Below are 26,455 nucleotides of genomic sequence, written 5' to 3' on the forward strand. Positions count from 1 at the left end.
CCCTCTTCACTAAGTCCTCTTGCTATAAGCCAACAACCTGGTGGAAGTTCATTTTCGCCTCTATCAAATCAGGCTGTACCTCCTTCTTTCCCACTTCACGGTTATTTCACCCAGCGGTGAATTGTGGCTCCTCTCCCGACCCCTTGCATAACTTAAACCTTTTATTATGTCTCTTAATCCTTTTTAAGCGTGAATTCTATTTCCTCAAACAGCTGCTTCACTCCATGCGTATACATGAAAGCACCCCAAGGTTTGAAATGTTTTTCACATTCCTTTACAGGGCTCCTCACAGTAATGCCTTACCTATCCAGTACTTTAGGGCTCACAAGGACGTATGTATTTTTTTTCCTTACTTATACCTCATAATAAATAATGCTGCCTGAAAGGAGGTTAGAGGGGGAGTGAGCCAAAGCATAAGAGACTCTTAAAAGCTGAGAACAAACTGAGGGTTGATGGGGGGTGGGAGGGAAGGGAGGGTGGGTGATGGGTATTGAGGAGGGCACCTTTTGGGATGAGCACTGGGTGTTGTATGGAAACCAATTTGACAATCAACTTCATATATTGAAAAAAATAAAAAAATAAAAATAATGCTGCCTGGTTATCAATTTAATGAATCAGAACCTTGGAAACTGACAGTTAATTTTAGTATTTTGATCTATGGAATTAAGCCATTTGATTCTTAGGAGGCCCCCTGCTTGAGTTTGCTCACCTGAGTTTAGAAGGGTGGAGACCAAGCAGTGCAGCCTTCCCAGGCCAAGGTCTTTGAAAAGGAAAAAGAAAGGAAGCTAACACTGAAACCTGCCATGTGCCACATTCCTACACCATTATTTCTACTAATGCCATTTTAACCCTAATGCACACTCAGGTCCTCTGCTTCTCCCCTCCTAATAATACACACAGTCCATAATTAATATTATTGCAAATGATGAACATAATAGCAAAAACTGCGCCAGGTGGAAGAAAAACTGCTTACCGATTAAGAACTGACTAAAGATCACATCTACTATTAAAAACTGCAAAAACTGGCCCAGGAAAAAGTAAGCTTGAGAGAAATCTTACCAAGACGATGGCTAAGAGTGCTTACAGGAAAACTGGCTACTGATTCAAAAAAATGACAAAAGAACAAAATCTTGACAAAATCTAGAGTGGCAAAATTTGACCTGGTAAAGGTGGACCCGCTGGAAATCATGGCCACAAAAGGGACTCTGCAATAGGAAAAGTTCTAATAGGGAAAATGTGATGAGGACCAAAAGCTGAAGACTCAGGCTGTCTTCACAAAATTTACAGAACTGAGGGTGCCCAGGTGGCTTAATTGGTTAAACATCTGACTCTTGGTTTGAGCTCAGGTCATGATCTCGGGGTTTTGTGAGTTCAAGCCTTGCATTGGGTTCTGCACTGACTGTGCAAAGCCTGCCTGGGATTCTCTCGATCCCTCTCACTCTGCTGCTCCCCCACTCGTGCTGTCTCTCAAAATAACTTGAATTGATACCAATTAAACTAATTTCATTAAAATAGAAAGGAAAATATAAAAGCTTGGAGAGAGTTCAACTGGATAACTGTTTCACACCTCCCCTCGCCTCGAATCTCCAATCTCCCCCACCCATGGTCCCTCCAAGCTGAGGATCTCACTTCTTACTTCCCTGAGCAAATTAAAGCAGGCAGGACAGAATCCCCAGACTCTCAGTGCTCCCACTCCTCACAGCCGCATCTGTCTCTGTTATCTCTGCCTTCCTCCTGTCCCCAAAGACTTGCTCCCCAGCCGGTGCCTAAAGTCAGCTCCAACTGAGCACGAGATCCCGTCACCTCTTGCCTGCTCAAGGGCAGCAAACAGCAATTCTCACCTTTCTGTCCTACATCCTCAGTATTGGGCCTATTTGACCATCTTATTTCCCATATTTAAAAACAAAAACTTCTCTTGTTCCCAGCCCACGTCCTGTCAGCCACCATCTCTTCTTTGCTTCCCTTTGTGGCAAAATTCCCCAAAGAGTGGTTTGCATTCATCTTCTGCAAAAAGTTTAGAAGGGTGGAGACCAAGCAATGCACCCCTCCCCACCCCCCAAACTGTCCCCATGGAGATCACCCATGACCTCCAACTTGATCAATTGTGTAGTCAACTCATCTGACTTAACCTACCACAGTTACTTGACAGTTGGTATCTGTTGCCTCCACTTGGCTTCCACTTGCATGCACTGTTCTCTTGATTTTTGCCTACGTTGGTGTTCTCTCCTCTCAGAGTCTCCTTTGCTGGCTCATCTTCTCCTGGACTTCTTATATTGAGCCTTTGCTCAGTCCCTGGACCAGTTCCATTTCCTGTCTTCCTCCATTGATGATCATACCCAGTCCCTGGTTTAAATGCCATCTTTAGTTTTTTTTTACTTCAGTCCAGACTTTTCCCTCAAAATCCGGAGTTGTATATCCAGCTTCCCACTCAACATCAACCACGGAGATCTAACAGGCATTTCAAATTCAACACATCCCAAACTTGCGATCATCTTTTCCCATCAATACCCCCCAATCCCACCAAGCCTTCCCTATCTTTGTTGATTGCAACTACATTCTTTAGTTGCTCAGAGGAAGAACTTTGGGGTCTAGCTTGGCTACTCTCATTCCCTCACATGCCACGTCCGGCCCATCAGGAAATCCTACTGGCTTTACTTTCACATGTATCCAGAATCTGACTATCCTTGCTACCTCTACTGTTACCATCCCATCTATGTGAGCCATCATCCTAGCTCACCTTGCTTACCACAGTAGCCTCTACTTCTATCCTTGCCTCCTATCAGCTAATTTAGAGAACTATCTTCCTGAAACTTTGGTCAGATCAGATCATTGCTCTACTTAAGAGCCTATAAGGACTCCCAATGGCACTCCAGAGTCAAGCTCTTCCAATGCCTCCTGGCTCAGGCAATCTGGCCCCTCTCCAACATCTTCCCCTACTCCTCTTCCCCTCATTCCCTTCTCTCAAATCACACTGGTCCCCTTACTGCTTCTCTGACATAATAGATTATGCTCCCACCCTGGAGCCTCTGCTCCCATGAGTCCCTCTGCCAAGCATATCTTTCCCCCCCCAAATATCCATTTAGATGACTCCTTCACCTCCTTCAAGTCTTGGTTCAAATCTCACCTCCAAAAAAATGCTTTCCCTGCGTACCATATTTAGTAGCAAAATCCACACCTCCCCCCATTCTGTTCTTTTTTTCCATAGCACATAGTACCTTTTAACATATTATATAATTTACTTATTTCTTATGTTTAGCATCCGGCTCTCCCTGCTAGAAAATAAACTCAACAAGGACAAAGAGTCTGGTCTGCTTTGTTTACTGATATATTCTAAGAAAAGCAATGCCCAGCACATAGATATTCAGTATTTATTGAATGATGAACCATGTCATATACATTAACAAAATAAATTGGCTTAATGACATTATCTCCAGAAAAATACTTTGGGGGGAAAAAAGTCATCGATGTTGGTATAATTCTGATTCTTTACAAAAAAAGATTTGCTAGACTGAAATAAAGGGTCAAAACCTCCACAGGGTCAAAGTGCTAGTTAAAATAGTGATGTAAAATAGCACAGTAAAAAAATACTGTGCCACCAGACTGTGAAATGTTCGACGTAACTTATCTCATGTATTATTAGGCCCCCTGCACAGATGACAAGACTGAGTTTCAGAAAGTCAAGTCTCTATGCCTCTACTCTTTCCATTCTATCTGCCCCCTACCTCACTGAAAGACTTTTCCTAGTAAATTTTTAAATAATAGGTTGCATGAGAATGAGAATAACTTACTGTTTCCTATTAAATTTCCTCACTACAAATGATTTGCCACTGACCACATTTGAAAAGTGGGACCTTAGATTCAAACAGTGCATACACACCATGGTAGACTCTCCCACTGGGCACAAGGGGACAGAGCAAAGTGAATGTAAGCAGCATCTGACTTGCAAACATTGTCCTAAAAACTTTATAATGTGTGAGTCATAAAAAAAATCTTCCATCCCAATCATTTCCTTCTCCTCTTCTCACCAAAACATTATGGCACAACACTGATGTTGGTCATTTTACTTGGATTTTTAAAAATGTACAGATTCTTTTAAATTTTTTAAATATTGAGGGGCACCGGGGTGGCTCAGTTGGTTGAGCATCAGACTTTGGCTCAGGTCATGATCTCACAGTTCGTGGGTTCAAGCCCCCCATCAGACTCTGTGCTGACAGCTCAGAGCCTGGAGCCTGCTTTGGATTCTGTGTTTCCCTCTCTTTCTGCCCCTCCCTGGTTCATGCTCTGTCTCTCAAAAATGAACAAACATTAAAAAGAGAAATTTTTTTAAGTATCGAATGGACATGTTTTAAGTAGTAATAAGCATACCCTATATGGTAGGCAAAACAATGCCTCCTCAAGAATTTCTATATCCTAATCCCCAAAACCTGTGAATGTGTTACCTTACATGGCAAAAAGGAACATTGCAGATGTGATTAATTTAAGGATCTGGAGATGGGAAGTTTATTCTGGACTATCTAGGTGGGCCCACTGTAATCATAAGGGTCCTTATAAGAGGGAGCAGGAGAGCCAGTCAGAGGCCATAGGACAATGGACACAGACACTAAGTGACGTCCATGTTGTTAGGAGGCCACAAGCCAAAGAATGAGAACAGAAGAGTTTCTAGAAGATGGAAAAGGCAAGGAATGGATTCTCACAGAGAGTTTCCCTGCCAACACCTAGATTTTAACCCTGTAAGACCCATTTTCATACTTCTCACCTAATAAGTGTGCTCTCTTGAGCCACCAAGTTTATAATCCTTTGTTACAGCAACAATAGGAAATTCATACAACCTACAAACACGGTGCCATCGAAATGCTGAAATCCCTTGGTGCAACCAGTATTGAGCACGCTGGCACCTGCATTAGGGAAGCTACCAGCAAATTGAGAGCCACAGAACCACAGCAGGGTCTCCACTGACTCCAGTATTGCACCTGACATCCATTCGAGAAAGACTAAAAGACTTCCCTGCCTCGGCCCCTCCCTCCTTTGCAGAAGAAACATCTTGCACCGTTGCTGATGTTCCACTATTGATGGGAATGAGGCGGCCTTGGTGCCCACACCAAGAAACCCCAAAGAGAAATAAAATCAGTCACTGTCTTGGGTTACCTGTTCTGTTGATGGATGAGAACCCGCCAAGGGCAGAATCAGTTTACTTGACATTTTGCAAAAGAAAAAAGAGCCATAAAGGAACCTCAGATTGTGAGAATAGCTTTTAATTTTAAAACAACTGAAGCAATAAATCATCCATCTCTCTTTCCATCATAGGCAATGCTCTCCCCAAACAGTTGAGATATTTTAACAGCAGCTGTGACTAGTGCAAAATAAAATAAATACAAACTCTTTCAGGAGTCAACCTCAAACCTGCTGGGCAGGTGGGCGCAGGCAGCAGGCTCAGCCTCTGCCCAGGCCGATAGGAGCGGCGAGATTTACACCATACATCATCACACCCAGCTCTGAACGGACCACACAATACCTGGGGAGGGGAAACCACAAGAGAATGTTGCCTAAGGTGAAGCAAATATGCCCAGCACCCTCATGTAGCCAGCATCCCTGGCACACGGAAGATGCTTGAAAAATAAGTGCAAAGTTAGCTTCTAAGCAAAGCTGAAGGAACGCGGTTTGGGGCTCATTTGCTTTAGTTTTGTTTTGGTTTTTTTTTTTTATTGGAGTCTTATACATACTGGTTTTTACATAGAAAGTCTTCTGCTGTCTGGAAGGCATTCTGTGCCTCACCGAGCTGACTCCAGCGAAAATATGTGTGTTGCTTCTGTCTATTGGGAGAATTACCTTCCACACGTGGCATCTCACTGCTGACTCCACACCATCTAGAACCTAGAGCAGCACCTGTCCAAGTGCAATGCCAGCCACATGTCTAATTTTAATTTTGGTAGCCATATTTTAAAAAAAAGAGAGAAAAAGGAATAAGTGAAATTTTAGTAACAGCTTATTTATCTAAAATATTGTCATGTTAGCATGTAACCAATATAAAATACTGATGAAATATTTGACGTTCCCTTCTTTTTGGTACCAAGCCTTCAAAATCTGGTGTATGTTTTACATGAACAGCACAATCTCGATTTGGACAAGCCAAATTTCAAGAGGTCACTAGCTACATGTGGCTACTGACCCTTACACCCAGTAGCACAGATCCAGCACATTTTAATACAAACTCTTTCAAGATGATTTACGGTGTAGGGAATCTTCATGGCACTGGGTAGGTGATCTTATACACCAACGTAAGAGTACAAAATCTTGCTCTGTAACCTAGGATTTCTGACCGAGGCAAAGGGTGAAATCACATTCCATCTAATCCCATCCCCTGCTCCTGCTCAGCACCTGCCATCTCCTCAACAGACTACAGAGATACTGTAATTTAGCAACAGTGATGCTCACAAGAGGAAGAGACATCCTTTCTGTGACAGACAACTTTCTCAGTACTTACTTGGGGATCATAGCTATGACTGAATTAGAGTAAGAAAATCGTCTACACACGTTACAGATTTATTTGCTGAAAGTGGTGCCGAGCCTTTTCATCGCAGGAGGTGTTTTAAACAGACTTTTTCATTTTGGAAGGGGATGGGAACAAGGTATCTTGTGGACTAAGAAGTGGCAAGTTTCAAGAATGGGAGACAGAGAGGATAATTACCAAAGGAAGTGGGAAGAGAAGTTGGGGTGGGGACACTAAAATGATGCAGATTATAAACTGGGGAGTACGACCTATAACAAACCAACAAGTTACATCTAACCTCTGTGTGCTCCCTCATCCCACATGTCTAACCCCCATAGTAACTATAGGAAAATAAAAATAGAATCGAATGTTAGGGCAGGAGGGGACTTCTGAGCTGATCCAGCCTACCGCACTCATTGTAAAGAAAAAGGCCCAGAGAGGTAAAAGGCCCACGGCACCTGGAGTGGCGTCGGGCCACGAACCCGGGTACGCACACTGGACACTGCAGGTCATGGGAAAGAATGATGTTGGGAGTCACAGGCTCAAGCTACTTGTGCCGGGCTTCCTGTAGCCCAAAGTGAGTGTGGGGGAACAGCAGGCACATTCTCTTATAGTTGGAAGAAAACAGCCGTGTCAATTCAAAATACCGAAGCAATGTTGATGTAAATGGCATTAAAACATGATTCTTCCAGTAGTCCTTTCTGCATGCTTTTTTCCCTTAAAAAAAAATCCCCCAATCTGAACCAAAACTGGATTTCTGATCAGTTATATGGGCATTCAGATCAATTGACAAAATAAAAACTTTGATACATTTTCCAAAGACACATTCATTGGGATTTTACACAAATGGATATCAAAAGATATTTACAGGAAAAAAAAAGGTGCACTCTTTCACACGTACACCCACACACGGTGAGAATTTCACAATTACACCACCACGCCTCACACAGAGGACTCCTAACAGGCTGATAATCTGACAAAATCCACACATTATTCCAGTTTTCAGTCACAAATAATCTCGTCAACATACATGGTAAAATTAAGGAGTATGTTCCAGACTTTTATTCCAGGGAAATCTGCCTCGTATATATTAAGGTATACATATAAACACACTTTTAAAAGCAAGAAAGAAACACATTATTTGCTCCAGTTTTTCTCCAACTCTCAATCTGAAATAAAGAATAGCACATATACAAAACTTTGCCTTGTAGAAATAGCCCTTTGTTTTGTGAGGCAGGAAAAAAAGGCAGCCATAGTAATATTCTCTTACAATATGTTTAGGCATCAAAAGGGCTAAGTTTATTTTTCTACTTGAAGAAATTAAATAATGGATAGCCTATAATCTTGTTCTGATTTTACACCATTTTGCAAAGTTTTATTACAAAATTTTTATTTTGTTCAAAATACACATGCTATCTTTGTTCACATTTCAATCCAAACCCCCAGTTATCCCCCGACCCCCGAAGAAGGCCTTCACTTTGTAAGAGCATTGAAAACGAGTCATTTTTCATGTGTGTTTGGAGTCAGTATTCTAGGACACTCAGACAAGGAGACTGGATTTTGTAAGGCTGCTTTGTGTGGGAATTTCTACAGGAGCCAGGGACTCATGTGACAGAGTGGGGCTGCTTTAGGATCTCCAAAACAACACTAAAAGGCGGCACTGGTGGGCACAACCAAGTAGAGTTACTGCACCATAAGCGCCCTCCTCATGCCAATTGCATTTGTTCCCAAATTGAAGAAAACGTCAGACGAGAGAAGGAGGGAGCACACTCTACTGGGACCCACACGGCATACCACCTGCTACTCTTTCAAGGGTCACCGTATCAAACCTCACGTATCTATCCTCAAAGCACAGCTGGAAAGAGAGAGCAGGTGTTATTGTGCAGATAAGGAAGCTGAGGCACAGGGAGGATGAGGGTCTTGCCCAGCTAGGGGCAGCACCCAAGTCTCCAGGCTCCCAGCCTCGGGCTCAGTGCTCCTCAGACATACAGCGTAGCTAATCTCCTGTAAAAGGAGCCCCGATCTTAACCAGAATCCTGACTGCTCACAACTCACCGTGTTGCAATCCACTTGTCCATGTGGTATTTTACCCAACTGGTTCTACTTTATTTTCCTACAGTTTCTAGACAGATCCTTTCTACCAATCAAATGCACGTTAGGCAGACTGCAGTAGATCCTTCTTCATTTGACTGGATAATCTGAAATAGAAACTCCAGAGACTCTAGAATTCGGTACAGAGCTGCAGGAAGATTATACACCACTCTTGTTGCACTTTTTCATCACATTTGAAACCCTGATCTAATCCCAGGTTGCAACAAAAATACTAAAACACCAAAATGGAAATGATGGTTTTTCACAATGTCATATAAAGCTTCCTTGCATCTGAAGCCCTGAAGGTGCCCAAGATCACACTGCTGGTCACAGCAAACAAGCAGCAAAGGCAAGTCAGGAGGTGATTAGCCCAGAAAGGGCCAAGAGGAGACTCTAGCCCCAGAAAAATGTAAAAATGGAGGCAGGCGAAGAGCTCAGGGACAAGAAAATTACAGACAAATTTGGGGCACTTAGTGGGATTCCAGGGAGTTGTTACGTGTTATGGTAAGATTAGCTATTTTAACTAAAAATACATACTATGCCTTAGGGAGAAGGGCTGCTGAGAACCAGAATTCATCTACTTTTATTTGGCAAAGAACAATGTTGTGCTGCTGTGGGCATCCGGCATTCTCCCACAAAATGTCACAAACCCAGGTGGATTCTTGACAACACTTTTTTAAAGGGACAACTCAGCTCTTTTTACTCCTGAAAATCTAAGTGGGGAACCAATTTTTAAAACTGATCCTGAGTTATAGTTTCTTTAAAATAGTTACTTGCTTTTCTCAGCTATGCTTAAGACCAACTGCTTTAACCTTTAAAAACTAGCCCGTCATAGATTTCCTGGTTGACGATAACAGTCTCACCCTCACACATTCACACAATCACATTATGAATTTTGATACGATTAAATTAAAAATACCTTTCATTGCAGATGCTCTTATCTTCTATACATGGACAGGTCAGAAATTGTGTGTAATGAAAAAACTATGTCACAAATAAAGCCCATCCCATTACTGATTTTTGATATGAAACAAAAATGGGCTTCTCATTTATTTGGGGGTGAGGCCACACCATGGGCCCCCAAAGCATAACAGAGGGCTGATGGCACATTCCCATTTTTGGTGTGACACTGGCAGATCCCCCACCAGCAGTATAAATATTTTTTTTTTTAATCATCCTCTCCTTGAACATTTATAAAAAGAAAAACTATCTACAGTAGTGTATCATCACTAATAGAAATTCCTTCCCAGTTCTATTTCAGAAGGTGTCAAATGATGTTCTTTAAATAAACTATAAATACCCCCATGTATTCCTTCATTTCATGTCTGGCTGTCCCAACTTCTGCTTTTTTTTTTTTTTTTTTTTTTTTTTTTTTTTTTGGCAAATTAAAAAGGCGTGTGGCTTCTTCTGGCCAACTGGCACATCTGAGGCTCAGCGTGGTACCCTGTGGTAAAAGTACATGTAGCCCAGGTCCTTAGGGGGCCTTTCTGAGGCACACACCCTGTGGTCATTGTAGATCACCCATCTGAAAACAAAAGAGAAGAATTCGATGATTTCAGTCAGTCCCAGGAAGCTTAGCGGAAAAAAAGTTACTGCTCCATCCTTATAATAGTCAAGATGTTTTAAGACAACCAAACCCAAGCCTGTTGTATAAAAAGGAACAGAACACTGGTGGGAATTTACTACTACTTTTTTTATTCTTGAGCTCAAAAGTGGTCATTAAAGGGGTTTCCAAACATTTTAAACCCTTTGAACTCATAACCCCTTTTGTAGAAATCCATAGATGGCCTCAGAAATTAAGTCAAAGAATTATGTACGACAGCACTTATTTCAGCCTGAGACATAAAACTAGGTAAAAGTAAGAAGTAAAGAGCCATGTGGTGAACTACTGTACAACTATTAAAATGTCTTCAAGGAATATTTGGTAAAGTGGGAAAATTATTTCAATACAGTATGGAGAAAAAGGTTAAAAAATTGTATGTGCTGTGTGCATACTTTACTCTTTTAGAAAAGTTGTAAATACATACGTACATTTATATATAGCATATGTACATAGACATATACCCTCTCCCAACGAAAATAATAAAACAAAGAGAAGCGTTATCAAAATATAAACAATGATTACCTTTAGGCTTTCAAATGACATATCCTTTGCATGTTTTTGCACTTTACAAATTCCTTGCCATGAACTGTATGGCTTTTTAAATTATAATTAAGCTCATTTTCTTAAGAAGAATATTTTGCTTAGTAATAAAAAAAATTCTCACTATAAATCAAGTGTCTGTGCGCAACTGTTTCATTAATCAAGTTAAGATGACAGCACTAAAAGACATACCAAAAAGGGGCACAACCAAGTCGCAGGGGTGGGGGGACGTGTCTCCCCTGCAGTGCATCTTGTTGTATGAGAGATCAACATCCCACCAGGACAGGGCAAGACTCCATTTCTCCAGCATCCCAGGGGCTGAGCATTGCCTCAAGCAGGAGGCCGACACACAGGCTGCTCAGAGGAAAGCTCAAGGAAGACAAACCAGTGGGGTGTGTGGAGATCCAGCCCAAGGAGAAGGTTCTGAAGAGAGCAGCAACCTCACATGCCGTAGATGTCTTATTCCCGGCTCACCACACACATAGCAGTTCTACTTAAGAAGCCAAGAAGCCCACTGTAAGGCCACAATAAGGCAAAACAGTGGATGTTTAGGGACGCCAGATAAAACACAGGATACCCAGTTAGATTTAAATGGCAGGCAAGCAACAAACAATTTTTTAGTGTAAATACATCCCACGTAATACTGAAGACATGTTTATACTAAAAAGTTATTCGTTGTTTATCTGAAATTCAAATTTCCAGGGCATCCAGTTTTCTCATTTTGTTGGCTAAAACTGGCAATCCTATGGAGGTCCCAAATATCTACACATTCGGCTGCAGGATGTATCTTAATTTTGGGAAGTCACTTTGGTATAATGGTTGAGAGAGGCTTTGAATACCAGCTACTTACAGGCTAAGTTCAAGCTATTCAACTTCTCTGAGCCTCCTGTGTCTTGATGTGTAAAATGGCTTTAAGAGTATATCCCTACAAAACCATTGTTGAGAGCCAAATGAAATAATATAACAATAATATACACCTAGTAGAGTCCCTGGCATACAGTAGGTGCTTAATAAAACATGGATATCATTTACCTTTTAAAAAAGACTTACCTTCCTTCCTTTTTAATATGGCAAACATAATGGCCACTCATTGTAGATGTTCCCATGTGACTGATGAACGCAAATAATTCATACACTATGAAAGAAGAAACACCTCTGTTACAAGGCAGCATTACCAGAAACCAAAGCCGCTTCTGATTAGAATTTAAAGCCAAGAACAGTGGGGGCGCCTATGGGGCTCAGTTGGTTAAGCATCCGACTTCAGCTCAGGTCATGATCTCACAGTTTGTGAGTTTGAGCCCTGCACTGGGCTCTGTGCTGACAGCTCAGAGCCTGAAGGAGCCTGCTTCAGATTCTGTGTCTCCCTCTCTCTCTGCCCCTTCCCCACTCTTGCTGTCTCTATCTCTCATAAATAAATGAACTTAAAAAAAATTAAAGCCAACAACAGTGAACCCTAGCAACTGTTTAGATTGAAAGACAAAGACTGTTTACCTTGCTATGCTGAGAACACACACACCCACCCACCCACACACACACCCAAAGTGACATCAAATTTGACCTGCAAATTCATCACAACACAGGACATAAACTATCAAAGCACAGCTGACATTAGATTCCTATCTGGAAGGGGCTTTAAAATCCCATAGCCAAGTCTGGTAGCAAGCTCATGGGTCTAACGGGGAAGTCCTGGCTCTCTCACTTCTAAGCAGCATGAGAGCAGAAAGTGGTTTCCTCTTTCTGAGCTCGTTTCTTCACAGTGATTAAAAAATCCACCCACTTCACAAGGTTGTATAAGGCGTAAGTGAGCAATTCAGACTAAAATACTATACAAATGTCAGGATTATGAGGAAGACAGCAGAGAGCTGTTGTCATTTATAGAAAAGGCTAATGCTTCACAGTAGGCTTCTTGTGGATTCTGACTTGCTCACAACGATACGGGACCAAAATTCAGACTTCATGCTTTCTGAAGAAGAAAATACAGAGCCTTAGTGTAAGACCGATGTTTATTCTCTAACAAGTATCTCCTGCCATCTAGCAAAGTATTCTGGACATCCCCATTCTGAATGAATTTCAGCTCATGCTCCCCGGGCCAGGCCTCAATCTAAAAACACTGAGTGGGCTCCATGGACTGGTACCCGTCCACTCTGCAAACTGTTACAGGCCACGACGGAGTGTTTACAAACTTTCATAATAATTTCAGAACAGTATTCATGTCTGTTGAATCTAATAAGGAAAGAAAATCAGCTTACCTGTTCATTTTTCTAGTGCTTAATTTGTATTGCATTTTCCAAAGTATTGTTTCTGGACACACTCTTTCCCTTGACCCTCCCTCTCTAATTCCTTCTCTCCTTTGCTGTTCACTCAGGCTCATCCACTTACTTTCCCACAAGTCCCGACCTTACTCCCCCTTCACTTCACATCACGCACTGCTGATCACCTGCTCCTTCCTCAAATATTTGCCCCCAGGACACAACTGTCTCTTGGTTGTTCAGCTGCCTCGTGGGCTCCTCCTCGTCTCCCTGACCTTCAAACACTGATGACCTGGAACTTAGACCTCAGACCTTTCTTTTCTCCATTCTACACACTCTCTTTGGGTGATCTCATCCCATTGCATGGAGTTAAATGGAATTATTTTCTTAATTTCTGGAATGTTCATTGCTAATGCCCAGAAATACAATTGAATTTTGTATGCTGATCTTGTTTCTTATAATCTTGTTAAATCCATTTATTAGTCCTAAAAGTTTTTAGTGAATTCCTTTGGATTTTCTATATACAAAATTATATCATCTGCAAATAGACAGAAGTTATACTTCTTCTTTGCTAACTTGGATGCCTTTTATTTCTTTTTCTTGCCTAATTGCCTTAGCTAGAATATTCTATTACAATGCTAAATAGAAATGGCAAGAGTGGACATCCCTGTCTTGTTCCTGACCTTAGAGGAAAAACATTTAGTCTTTCACCATTATGCATGATATGAGCTATGGGGTTTTTGTAGATGCTCTTTGTCAGGTTGAGAAAGCTCCTTTCATTTCCAGTTTGTTGAGCATTCCCTCTTCGGCCTTATCCACCTCAGTTAATGGTGATTCCATTCTTCCATTCAGGACAAAATTTTGACTTCTCTTTGACACCCATCTTTATTTTTCTTTTCGGTAAATTTTTTTGAGTATAGTTGACACACAATGTTATATCAGTTTCATGTCTCCTCAGGCTCTTTACACACATCCAATGCATCAGCAAATCCTGTCAGCATTTCCTTCAAAATATGTCCAGCATCCAACCACTTTTTACCACCTCCACTAGTAATGCCTGATCCTAGTTACTGTCATCACTTGTCTGAATTTTTACAACAGCCCCCTATCTGGGCTCCTTGCTTCCTCCCTCGCCCTCTACTGACTATTCTCAGTATGGCTGTCACAGTGGTCTTTAAATGGAAGTCAAACTGTGATTACTACTATTCAAAATCTTCCCAGTGGCATCCTGTATCTCACAGTAAACTCTTCCTCTCACAATGACCTATGAGGCCAATCTCCTGCCCCTCTCCCCCTCACTCCACCCTGGCTACTTCCCCTATCCCCTTCACATCACCTCAGCTACTTCCCCCCTCCCCCTCGCTCCACCCCAACTATTCCCTTGCTCCCCCTCACTCCATCCCAGCTATTCCCCTTCTCCCCCTCACTCCACCTGGGCTACTCCCCTTCTCCCCCACACTCCACCCCTGCTACACACCATCCCCCTTACTCCACCATGGCTACTCCCCCCTCCCCCTCACTCCACCCTGGCTACTCCCCTTCTCCCCCTCACTCCATCCCAGCTACTCTAACCTCCTGGTTACTCCTCAAACACCCAGCATGTTCTGGCCTTCAAGCCTCTATTATTGTTCCCTCTCTGAAACTATTCTTTCAGATGTCATTTACTTACTTCACTCCTTACTTCATTGAGACCATGGATGAAATATCACCTCGGAGAGGACTTCCTGAACCACCTTGTAAAAGAGCAACTCTCCCTTCCACCCCCACCCTCACTCCTAAGCTCACCCCCAACCTTGCTTTATTACTGTCCACACAGCATGAAGTAACTCCTGTCACATTACATACTTACTTGTGTGTTTATTTATTGTCTATCTCCTTTTATTTCAGATTAGAATATATCTCCATAAGGATAAGAAGTCGGTCTGTTATGTTTACTGAAATATTCCTGACACAGAGAATGCTGGCTTAGCATGCAATAGACGCTTCATAGGTATTTGCTGAACATATAAATAAATGTATGAATTAGAGAACAACTCCGTTCACTCCATTTCTTCACTTGTTTTTATATCATCTTATATTGTATATATTCTATAAACCACCTACCAAAATATAAATTAGTAAAATAATTATTAAAAAAGGGGGTTCCTGGTAGGCTCAGTCAAGCATCTGACTCTTGATTTCAGCTCAGGTCACAATCTTACAGTTTGTGACTTCGGGGCCCACGTCGGGCTGCAAGCTGACAGTGTGGAGCCTGCTTGAGATTTATTATTTACCTGTCTCTCTGCCCATCCCTCCCTCCCTCCCCTCTCTCTCTCTCAAAATAAACTTTAAAAAAATAATTATTAAAAAAGATATCATTCAGAGGGGATTGCTTTTCCCATCATTAACTAAATTTTTGTTGTTAGCTGTCATATCAACTGATGACTAAATCAATCAATCAATAAATAAAATCCAAGTTTAAAACCTGAAACCGGGCAAAAACAATTATGAGTGGCAATCATTTTGCCTGGCACTTAGTTTTTGAAATAGTGACCCAAGCACCCTTTTTGGTCTTCCCTCCCCTTTGCCCCCCCAACACTAAGAACCTACCCTACAGTAAGCAAGGGAGACTGTGGGCAGAGACCGGTTCATGTTTCTAGACCCTGGCTGGTTTTTAAAACTCTTTGGAATGGGGTGTCTGGGTGGCTCAGTTGGTTAAGCATCCAACTTCAGCTCAGGTCATGATCTCAGTGGTTCTCGGGTTCATGCCCCACATCTGCCTCTGTGCGACAGCTCGGAGCCTGGAGCCTGCAGCCTGCTTCGGTTTCTTTGTCTCCCTCTCTCTCTGCACCATCCCCCCCCCCATTAACTCTCTCTCTCTCTCTCTCTCTCAAAAATGAATAAACATTAAAAAAAATTTTTTTTAACTCTTTGGAATAATTCTATATCAAATTCTAATACTTCAGTCTGAGATACAGTACTGGTCTCCCAAAATGAAGCTGCTCTCTTAGAGTCTTCATGAAATAAAGACAGGACATGATACCCTAACCAAGACTTCCCCCCTCCCACGGAACTGATCCCCAAAACAATGATGTAAATAATTGAACAGAGTATCTAATGAACATTGCTCACATTAAGCACGGGTCATACAATGAAACATGGCTTAGACCCCAACACAGCCAATGAGCTGACAAAACAAGACAGAGAAAGGGATGGATCCATACATTCCCAAGCCCCCAAAGGCATTTCTCCTCTCTTTGGTTAAAAACAATTCAATGTATACTCAGAATCATAAAAATGAATTAAAGAAAAAAAAAGGATTAGCATAAATCTTAGTCCTATAATTAAAATTAACAATGTTTATCAATATAAGCAACCACCCCATGCATTATTCAAGACCTCCTGCTGGAACCGCCAGCAAAAGAGTGCATCTCTCCCAATGCATTTGCAAAAACTCAACAGGTAAGAAATCTCAATTGATATTTGCTTCCAAAAGAGAAAGTGAAGGCGAATAAACCCAACAGGGCAGCTACTGCTGATTCTTCTCCAAGTTCCCAGAGGCCTCCCTCTAAAAAAACAGCATCAGTGCACACACTCCCAAAAAATGTGCAGACCCCTCTTCACGGAGATAGAAAAAGCAGTTTGAGGCAAGGCAAATCATTTTTTAAATAATGACTTGCAACAGAGAAACTCTGGAAGTAACCGGAAGAGCTGGACAAAACTGCCTAAACCACTATGTCCCTCTAGAAAGCCAGAATTAAACAGTGTCTCCAACTCACATCTTTCCCCCTCACTTCCCTCTCCCAACAAAACTTGTCCTTTTTTGAACATTAGAAAAATGTGTCCAACCTTCCTAATATGAAGAATTTTTTAATATCAAATTTTTACCACCACTGCCCCTAAACAATAAAACAGCGACTATGCCCTGATTTTATTCTTTGAGAAAGGACTGTCAGAAAACAAGGGTGGCACGTGGAAAACAGAGGAGCCAGGCAGCCTGCCCTTTCATGTCATATGGAGGAATGGCCACCCAAGGGTTGTCTAGGGTAGGGACTGGCATACTATGATGGCTCATAAGCCAAATCCAGCCCTCAGACTACTTCTGTACTGCCAAGGAGAAAGGAAGGAGGAGAGGGACAAAAATACCAGATGACATAATTATGGCCCACAAAGCCTGAAACATTTATTCTCCGGCCCTTTAGAGGAAAGGCTTGCTGGCCTCAGTCTAGGGGAATGAAAGTTCATCTCACTGCTTACTACTGACTAAAGGTCCCAGACTTAGTAAAGTTCCTCATTAACTTGTAGATTTTTGTTTGGTAAAAGTACAAAAAATTTCTTTCCAGTGGATTGTATACCCTCAAGGATTTATGACCCTGAGACACTAATTTTATATTTAACTCAGCAGTCAAATTATCTTTCAACATCCTGGCTTCTCCGATGCTTTGAACCAGTAATAAAAACTAACTGGTCCCCTCAGTAATTAATGAGTCAAAGAAAATCTGTGATACGTGCTCAGTTTATATGTACCTGAAAATCATGATTTTACCTTTTTGAAAAGTATAGTTCAACAACTCGTAATGACCTAAAGCAACTCTAGATTCGGAAGTGCAGTTCAATGAATTTATATTTGTTAAGCCATTATAGTCATCTATATGCTGTATATTTGAAAAGCAGTACTATCTTGTAAGGGTGTGACACATTAGTTAGTCTACAGAGCATGTACAGAGTACACAAACACCAACAGATTCCTTGAAAGGACCAGCGAGACCCCAGGGGCTCCACAGCTTTTTGGTAAGAAACCCAAACTGAGTCTTCCAACTGAATCTTCCTAACTGGAATAACTGGATCCATTACCCACCTCTAACTCCTTCCGTACAACGGTGGGGGGGGGGGGGGGGGGATATCATTCCCAATTTATTAACATTTGACTCACAAATACCTTATATCTGCAAACAATTTCTACCCAGAACAGCTTGATTTCCCTCATCACTGCTCTGAGAAAAGAACACAGTGGGAGGTGGGGGGGAGAGAACAGGGTAGATTTGGATTTGGAGCTTTGAGAAAACTTCAGAATTCCCAAAAAAAGCAAAAGGAGCATTTGGGTAAATCAAGAACAGCTTAAGGCAGCTGACAACAAAGACAGAGTCTTAAAGAGCCTACAAATGGGCTCCCCAACCTCAGCCAGCTCAAAATTACCAAAACCTCTTGACTTCTCTTTCTTATACTGCCTAAAACTCTAAATATCAACCAATCCCCTCCAAAGCTTAATAGTTCTCAGTCATTCATACTTTAGTATAAATTAGCTTATTTCAGACTGGCTTCCTCTTAACTTCCAATAATACCATTAAAAAAAAAAAAAAAGGCCTATAGGAATTACAAACAGATACTGAAATGCATGGGCTCAGGAGCCCAGCTGCATTAAGTGTGTGTTGCTTTCCAGTAGACCACTTGTGTTTAGTTCCGCTGCGTGGTTGTACCTCCTGCTCTGTGGATCCTATTCCCATTGCATCCCTCAGGGAGCCTGACACTTTGGGAGACCCACCATTATATAAATGTCTCTCTGCTCCCCTTGCTGGAAAATCTCAGCTGCAGTAGAAGCTGTCTGTGCCATTACAGCGATGCGGCTGAAGGAGCCAGAGCAGATTTTGAGTAATCACAGCCTAATCACATTTTAATTACATTGGCAATCAGTGAGTTCTTAAAAAAGAAAGAAAGAAAGAAAGAAAGAAAGAAAGAAAGAAAGAAAGAAAGAAAGAAAGATTAAATGCTCGTTAAGCACAACACAGAAACAGAAATAATTTTGCAAATGGCAAAAGCCCAGATAGGTCAGACTGAAAGGCCTGATTTTTGCACTTTTTATAATATTTAAAAACTCAACAGAAAGTTAGGTGATAGCCCTACAATGTGCAGAATATGATGATAAATAGAGCCTTTTGAAAAACAGACTCCTCCTTCCCTTCCAATTTAGAAAATCTTCAGTAAGATGAAGGAGGAGGTACACAGGTTTCAAAATCATACAGACCTGAATTCCAAGCTGGTTCTCCCACCACCAAGTCACCTAACTTGTCAGGTCCCCATTTCCTCATCTGAACACCCAGCCGTAAGGAGTTAAGGAAAGCTGTGGAGGAAGTAGCTGGTGCCTTAGCAGGCATTCAATAAGTGACACGCTATTTCACCCAGTGTTGTTAGCATTAACCCTTCTTTTTTCTTAATTTTTCTAAATGTTTATTTTTGAGAGAGAGAGAGACAGAGACAGAGTTCTAGTGAGGGAGGGGGAGAGAGGGAGGGAGACATAGAATCTGAAGCAGGCTCCCAGGCTCTGAGCTGTCGCCACAGAGCCTGACGCAGGGCTCCAACTCACGAACCACAAGATCATGACCTGAGCCAGAGTCGGACACTTAACCGACTGAGCCACCCAGGTGCCCCAGTACAAGTGCTTCAGTAATCCCTGTCCTTATATAGTCACTTTTTTCCTAATTCAAACACCTATCTTGCCATTATTTTCCACATTAACATGGTATAGTGATGTCCCAGCAGCCACTGTCCTCCTTCTTAAGGCAATGGTAACCCAATCTGGCTTGTAGGGTGGTGGTTCCCAAAGTTTGGCTGAATTAGAACCACCTAGAGGGCTTGCTGACTCCTAAATTGCTGGACCACCTGTGAGGTCCTAATTCGATAGGTCTAGAGTGGCGCCCAAGAATATTCATTTCTAACCAGTTCACAGATGACGCTGATATTCCTGGTCCAGGACTACTCCCTTCCCTTCTCAGATCACAAGCTAGGAAGGAAGGTCTCCACCCTCAGGTTCCATGAGTGGGTCCAGTGATCAGGGGAAGGCTGGGCAGCACATGACTCAGATTCTCAGGACCTTCGCTAAGAACTCCAGGACAGTACTCCGCTGGATTTTAACCTGGAGACATACATTGTAGGAGGCACTGGAAGTCACCTCAGGGCCATTAGGGAGACGCTGTCTGAGAGTGGCACCAACCCAGAGGAAGCAGAGCCAAGGGGAACAAACAGATAAAAGGGTTTCAGTCCCAGGGGCGCCTGGGTGGCTCAGTCAGTTAAGCATCTGGACTTGTGATTTCAGCTTAGGTCATGATCCCAGGGTTGTGGGATCGAACCCTGTGCTGGGCTCCTCATGGAGCATGGAGCCTGCTTAAGATTCTCTCTGTCTCTTTCCCTCTGCCCCCTCTCCCCCTCACACTAGCACATTCCATCTCTCTCTCTAAAACAAACTTACAAAAAGGGGGGGGGGGTTCAGTCCCAGAATCAAGGGCACGGTCTCCCTGAGACTGTCCAGGTTTTATGATACAATACTTCCCTTTTTGCTTAGATAAGTTTGGCTCAGCTCTCCTTCCACTTACAGCAGAACCGGAAAACGGAGTTTGTTGGTTTTACTTGGTTTTCCTGTCGGTTTTGGCTCTCCATTTTGCTCCTAAATAACAATTACCTAAACCATTAAATTGTCTCCATTACCACCAAGTCAAATGTCTCCACCAAGTCACCAACCCAAAAAGAGGTCCAAAGCAATGTTTTGGGAATGTAAACAACCTACCCCACACAGAATACACATCTCCCAAGGTGAACCTCTATGAGTTTAATGTAATTCTAACCGAATCCCTACAGAATGGCCAATTACAAGATCAGGAACTTTCCAAAATTCAGCAGTAACAATTTAGAAAACATAATGGGGAAAAATTATATTTAAAAATACATTAAAATTATATTCATAAGTAACAGAAAATGTAATTCTGAGAAGACACTAAACCACAAATACACAGGAAGTTTATGAAGAAAACCATATAGCTTTGCAGGGGCGGGCAAAGGGAGAGGTGAAAAAAAAAAAAAAAAAAAGGATAAATAGCAAGTTTCTGGCCAGAAAAACTCAATATTGTCGAGCTACCAGGTATTCCCAAGCTAATATGCAATATATGAAACTCTCATACAAATCAATAAAAAACAGATGAAAACCTCAATAAAAAATGGGAAAATGTTCCAAAGGAAATGAGGAAGTGATTAACACAAGAAGAAAAACAACCAGCCAATAAAAATATGAAAACTAAGGGCAGTACTTAGCCTGACGGCACTGGTGCGAGGGACAGGGGAGCAAGAGCGTCACCAGAGCTGGCTTTTGGGGGCCAATGTAATAATCTGCATTAAAACCCTGAAAATACACAGTTTTGACTCAAAAACTTCACTTCTGAAATTTACCCTAAGGAAATAATCAAATAATTTTTAATAGAGAAAAAAGTAAGGGAGCACAGAAGAGAAAAAAACTTAAACATGGAACAAATGGTTACTATCTGGACAGTGACTGAAGGAGGTATTTGTTGTACTTCTGTAAACAGAATTCGTCCTTTAAGACATGTATTATTTAAAAATAATTGCTATTATCTTCTGGATGTAAAAATAACCCTATTATTTGAAACTCTTTCTACAACTGTCTTTTATTTATATAATGATTAGTTGGCCTAAAATCAGTGTATAAATTATGGTACTACTGTACATGGGATATTATTGGCATACGTTCAACGATTTAGACTTACATATATGTACACACACAGGGGAAAAGCAGGTTATAAACAGCATGTACAGAATGAATGTTTGCTTTTTTTATTGTGGTTGTTTTTAATTTTATTTATTTTGAGAGACAGAGCACACAAGTGGGGGAGGGACAGACAGAGAATGAGAATCCCAAGTAGGCACTGCACTGAGAGTGCCCACCCCCCATACCAACATGGGGTTCAATCCCACAAACTGTGATATCATGACCTGAGCTGAAATCAAGAGTCAGATGTTTAACCAACTGAGTCACTGAGACGTCCCATGAATGTTCTATTTTCATAAATATACGTATTTATATTCATTTTTATACAGTTTCATAGAAAGGCCTAAAGAACACACACAAAATATTAATAGTGGTTATGACTGTGAAGTAGGATTGTAATTTTTATTTTCTTCTTTTCATATATCTGCACTTTCTCAAGTTGCTAAAATTATTAAATACCCTTTTTAATTATAAGAAAAATAATATAAATATTAATATTTTAAAAAAAAAGAAGTGACTGACATTTGAGTTTGGGAGTGCTAATGCAGCTAAGTATAAGAAATCATCTTTTTCTTTTCCTGTGATTTATGTGATAGAACACAAAACGGTACACTACCAATTCCTCCATCTGGCACTTAATGGAGACAGCAAAAACTTTATCTCCCAACATTCATTCATCCTTCATTCAATCATTCATTTTTATGATCACCTCCCATGGGCAAGGCAGATGGTGCTGGAAAGTCTACTTTAAAAACATCCGTTTTTCTTAAAAATCGGATACAAAACACAACGGGTAAGTTAGGGTGGGTTATACTTCTTTGGCTTTTCATAATTAAAATTTTCACCTACTACTGCTTTTAGATGCAGTATATTCTATACCTGATTTTTCATGGTGCATCACTGTCTCCTTCCCCACCCTCACCCACAGGAGCCCTAAATTTGGGGGCAGTGAAGAATAAGACCACAGAGCTTGGCCCCAAGTGCCTACAATTCAAGGATGCTTAAAAGCATCATCGTGACATCCCATTCAAGGATGAAACTCAAAACCAGCAGCACCAGAAGTACCTGCAGATCACTCCAAGTCAGTAAGCCCAGGGAGATGATGTGGCTGTTCCAGACCATTAATGACCATCTGTAAGAGAGTGACTGGTCCTTCCAAGCTCCATCAGAAAACAGGAAAACGTAAGGATCAGATTCTCCCTCTTTCTGCAGCCAAATATCTTGGCAGCTTTACAATGGCCCCATCTTGTGGTTTATTCCTTCCATGAGGAGGACGTACCATCCCCAAAGAAAGTCCATTACAGAAAATCAAGGAAGAAGTGGACCGATAGATATGTAACATGTAATAAAATCCTGCTCATGAATTATTGAGTAACATCCATTAGTCACCAATTTCCAAAAAGTAATACAAGACTCTTAGAAGAATATGGAAATTGGGAGAACTAGATCTCATCATTTTCTTACCCAGTCGGGATAACAAGTTTCAGTGAAGAAATTCCTATTTTATATAAAAGAAGAAGAAAGTTTCCCTCCCACCGTCTATCTCTAGAGGTAAATCAATATACACATTACAGATCCTGTAAGACCACTAATGCGTGGACCATTAATGAGAGCTACAGCTTTATTATTACAGGAAAAAATGCTGCTAATGTAAAATTAATTAAATCCAATTATTTTTTACTTGGTACTTTCTATGTGCTAGACACCATGAGCTTTATAAAAATAAAACAGCCTCTCCCTTCCACAAGCTCCCAAACAGGAGATGCAAATATTTACATAAATAATTTTATGTTGCAAGATGAATTTGAAACTTCTAATAACAAAAGAATAAACATTATGTTATAGGGGTTTCAGTCACAGGCTCTGGAGGCAGATTACCTGGATTGGAATTCTGATTCTATACCCATCACTAGCTAGCTATGTGACCTCGACAAGCTTAACCTTCTCTTCTACCTCATTTTTTTCATTTATAAAATGGACATAATAATGATATCTACCTCATAGGATTATTGTGAGGATTAACTGTGGCACAAACGGAAGTATCATTAATATCAGTATAATTATTACTGGCATGAGATAAGGAAGCACTAATTATAAAGATCCTGGGAAAGCAGTCCCACGGAATAGAATCTGTGGCCAAGTTCTGAATAATGGTCAGGATTTTAGTGGGAAGTGATGGGAGAGAAGGGCATTTCACAATTAAGGATTAACCTGAGCAAAGGCCTAGAAGTAGGGAGAGTCGATGCCCTGAGTAAGCTGGTGGTGTGGCTACAGCCAGCAAGGCAGCTGAGCTATATGTGGTGGGGGAAGGAGGTGTGCAAAAGAAATAATGCTGAGCAATGAGGCGAGCTGGCCTCTGACTCAAGGAGGTGGTGACCACCAGGCTAATAAGACAACACTCTTCTAGAGGCGATGACAGCTCAAGAAGCAGGGCATCATAGTGGTAAAGAACATGGGATTCTGGGTTTGAATTCTAGCTCCATCTCTTTTTTTTTTTTTAATTTTTTTTTTTTAACATTTATTTATTTTTGAGACAGAGAGACAGAGCATGAACAGGGGAGGGGCAGAGAGAGAGGGAGACACAGAATCCGAAACAGGCTCCAGGCTCTGAGCTGTCAGCACAGAGCCCGACGCGGGGCTCGAACTCACGGACCGTGAGATCGTGACCTGAGCCGAAGTCGGACGCTCAACTGACCGAGCCACCCAGGCGCCCCTCTAGCTCCATCTCTTAAGAGCTGTGTGACTTGGGCAAGGATGTAATCTTTCTGTGCCTCTGTTTTCTCACATGTAAAATAGGTGTGTTGAAGATTAAATGAGGGTCTATATACCAAGTTCTTAGAATAAGTGCCCGGCACCTAGTGATACATATGTGTTTGCTATTAAAAGGTTGAATACTGTATGACTCTTGATCTCAGAGTCGTGAGTTTGAGCCCCACACTGGGTGTAGAGATTACTAAAATAAATAAATAAATAAACAAACTAACTTAAAAAAAAGTAGAATACTGGCCTCTTCCTCTTGATAGCTGTTCAAAAAATTATGAGCAGTTGGTATGGGCAATGACAGGGTCAAGGGTATAAGACTGCTTTTCAATTATTCAAAAAAATACTACCATGAAAGTAAATGCTCTCATTTGGACAAAAATTTCCACGGTCCATGAAAAAAATTTATCTCAAAGGAGTGACAAACTGACAGCAATCACTAAGCTTAAGCACACACAGTTCTAGGCAACACACGACTCTTAAGTTTGTCCAAGACTTCATCGGATCACCACGGCCATGAAAAAATGGCAAAATGCACCATTTACGAGAAGACGGTATCTGTGTTGATTGTGGATGATGGCAAAGGTTTTAATGTGAGTTGGGGTGGGGGGAGGAGGGCATGAGCCAACGGATGGTCACGATTGCTCAGACGATCCCTAAGGCAAGAACTTACTTCCAGATCCATCCTTGACTCTAGGTCCTTCAGGCTTGGCCTCAGAAATAATGTTTGCATTGGCGTTATTCTCCATCTCGATCACAAAGTCACTGTCCTCCTCAAACTCAGGGTGACTAAAGATCCAATCCAGGGCTCTTTCCAGGTTATTATTCTAATAAAATAAAACATTTTTACAATGAATGCAGTCCCAGGGCCTCATTATATCCTGCCCACTTGAACCAGGATGTCAAGCAGATAAGACAGGAGGCCTGAATTCATTAGTCCTAAGTGCTTCTGAGTGAGAAGCTCTGACCCTGCATATGAAATGCACATTTAGCTGGTATTCTCTGAGTCTCCCAACTGGGGTCTGTAATTGGATTCACCAGAAAACAGTTCTGAGCAGCAGACCAGCATTCCAAAGTCCATATCAGTCTTAGATCAGTGTTTCCACAGGCTAATGCTACTGATGAGGTGCAGAATATCAAAGAGTATTGCCTATGTCTAAGAACAGCCCTTTTTCAGGCCACAATAACTGCATGCACCACATTCCCTATCAACTGTGTTTTCTGCAGAGCCATGCCAGGTAGAAGGGATGCCAATGTGAGTACCATGTTAGCGCATCTTCTCCCTCAATGTCAGCAGAACTGTTGAAATTGCAGTAGAGACAAGATTAATGCCTTGATTAATGGTGACAGCATTGGTTAGTGAGGTTATATTGTTTTAAACTGAACTCCATGAAGTTCAAACCAATTGACCATAAAAACATTTTCCTCTGTTTGTGACATCAATGGCAGGTTAAAGAATTTGTTTCAACATCATCAGAATCTCCAATGAAACACTCAGGCAGTAAAATAAGTGGGGCAAAGCAAGTACCCCGAATGAAAACTAACTCCAGTTGAGATATTTCAAGCATTTTAAAGGGAAACAGATTGTTCCAGCCACACCCCATGCATCAGTTGAGAACTGTTATATGACCTCAACAATGGACCCCAGCAGGCAACCAGTCAGGAAAGGTAAGAAAGAATCAGTAGCAGACATCCACTCAAAAATGGATATGGTGTGGCAAGGGAGGGTGGGTTGAAAAAAAAAAAGTACTTTCCCTCAATATTAAACAGGTATCTGTACTATAAGAGGATGACTTCTATGTACCCTCTAGTTGCATGGTCTCTTCTCTCCTGATAACATCAGAAGTTCATTAATACCAGAAGCATCTTCTCTCTCCTCAGAGAGAAACAGAAGTGGAAAATTCCAGAAGCCATTCAGTCTTCTCTCTGAGAACTTTTGATAGACACTTCTCCAAGGTCTTGGTCTCAGAAACGTAAAATTTCTCCTCAAGAACTGCCTTATCGAACACTGAATCTAATGCATCCTTCTCTGCTCTAAGGCCCCAAGGAAGCTCCAAGTCAAATCTCAGACCCCTGCGAGTAATAAACACCAAGATGATACAGTTTCTTTAGGTTTGGTCATCTTGCCCTGGCTGCATTATCTCCCTATTTTTTATTTTTTACTCCCTGTTCTTAAACTGCCCATATAATTCCCC

General features: G+C 41.5%; 1 protein-coding gene across 1 annotated transcript in view; it reads right to left on the reverse strand.

Moving 5' to 3' along the window:
- Window positions 1-5,236: 5,236 nt before the first annotated feature.
- USP13 (ubiquitin specific peptidase 13) overlaps window positions 5,237-26,455 on the reverse strand; it is a 119,374-nt gene continuing 98,155 nt past the window's right edge. The window contains exons 19-21 of the mRNA XM_019463242.2: window positions 24,934-25,087; window positions 11,772-11,856; window positions 5,237-10,103 (exon numbers count right to left, since the gene is read on the reverse strand). Of these exons, the coding sequence (XP_019318787.1) occupies window positions 10,010-10,103; window positions 11,772-11,856; window positions 24,934-25,087 (333 nt within the window). The 3' untranslated portion in view covers window positions 5,237-10,009. The remainder of the gene's footprint in view (window positions 10,104-11,771; window positions 11,857-24,933; window positions 25,088-26,455) is intronic.

This window comes from Panthera pardus, unplaced genomic scaffold, assembly GCF_024362965.1.
Source record: "Panthera pardus isolate Hobbes unplaced genomic scaffold, ASM2436296v1 HiC_scaffold_16, whole genome shotgun sequence".
Classification (NCBI taxonomy): domain Eukaryota; kingdom Metazoa; phylum Chordata; class Mammalia; order Carnivora; family Felidae; genus Panthera; species Panthera pardus.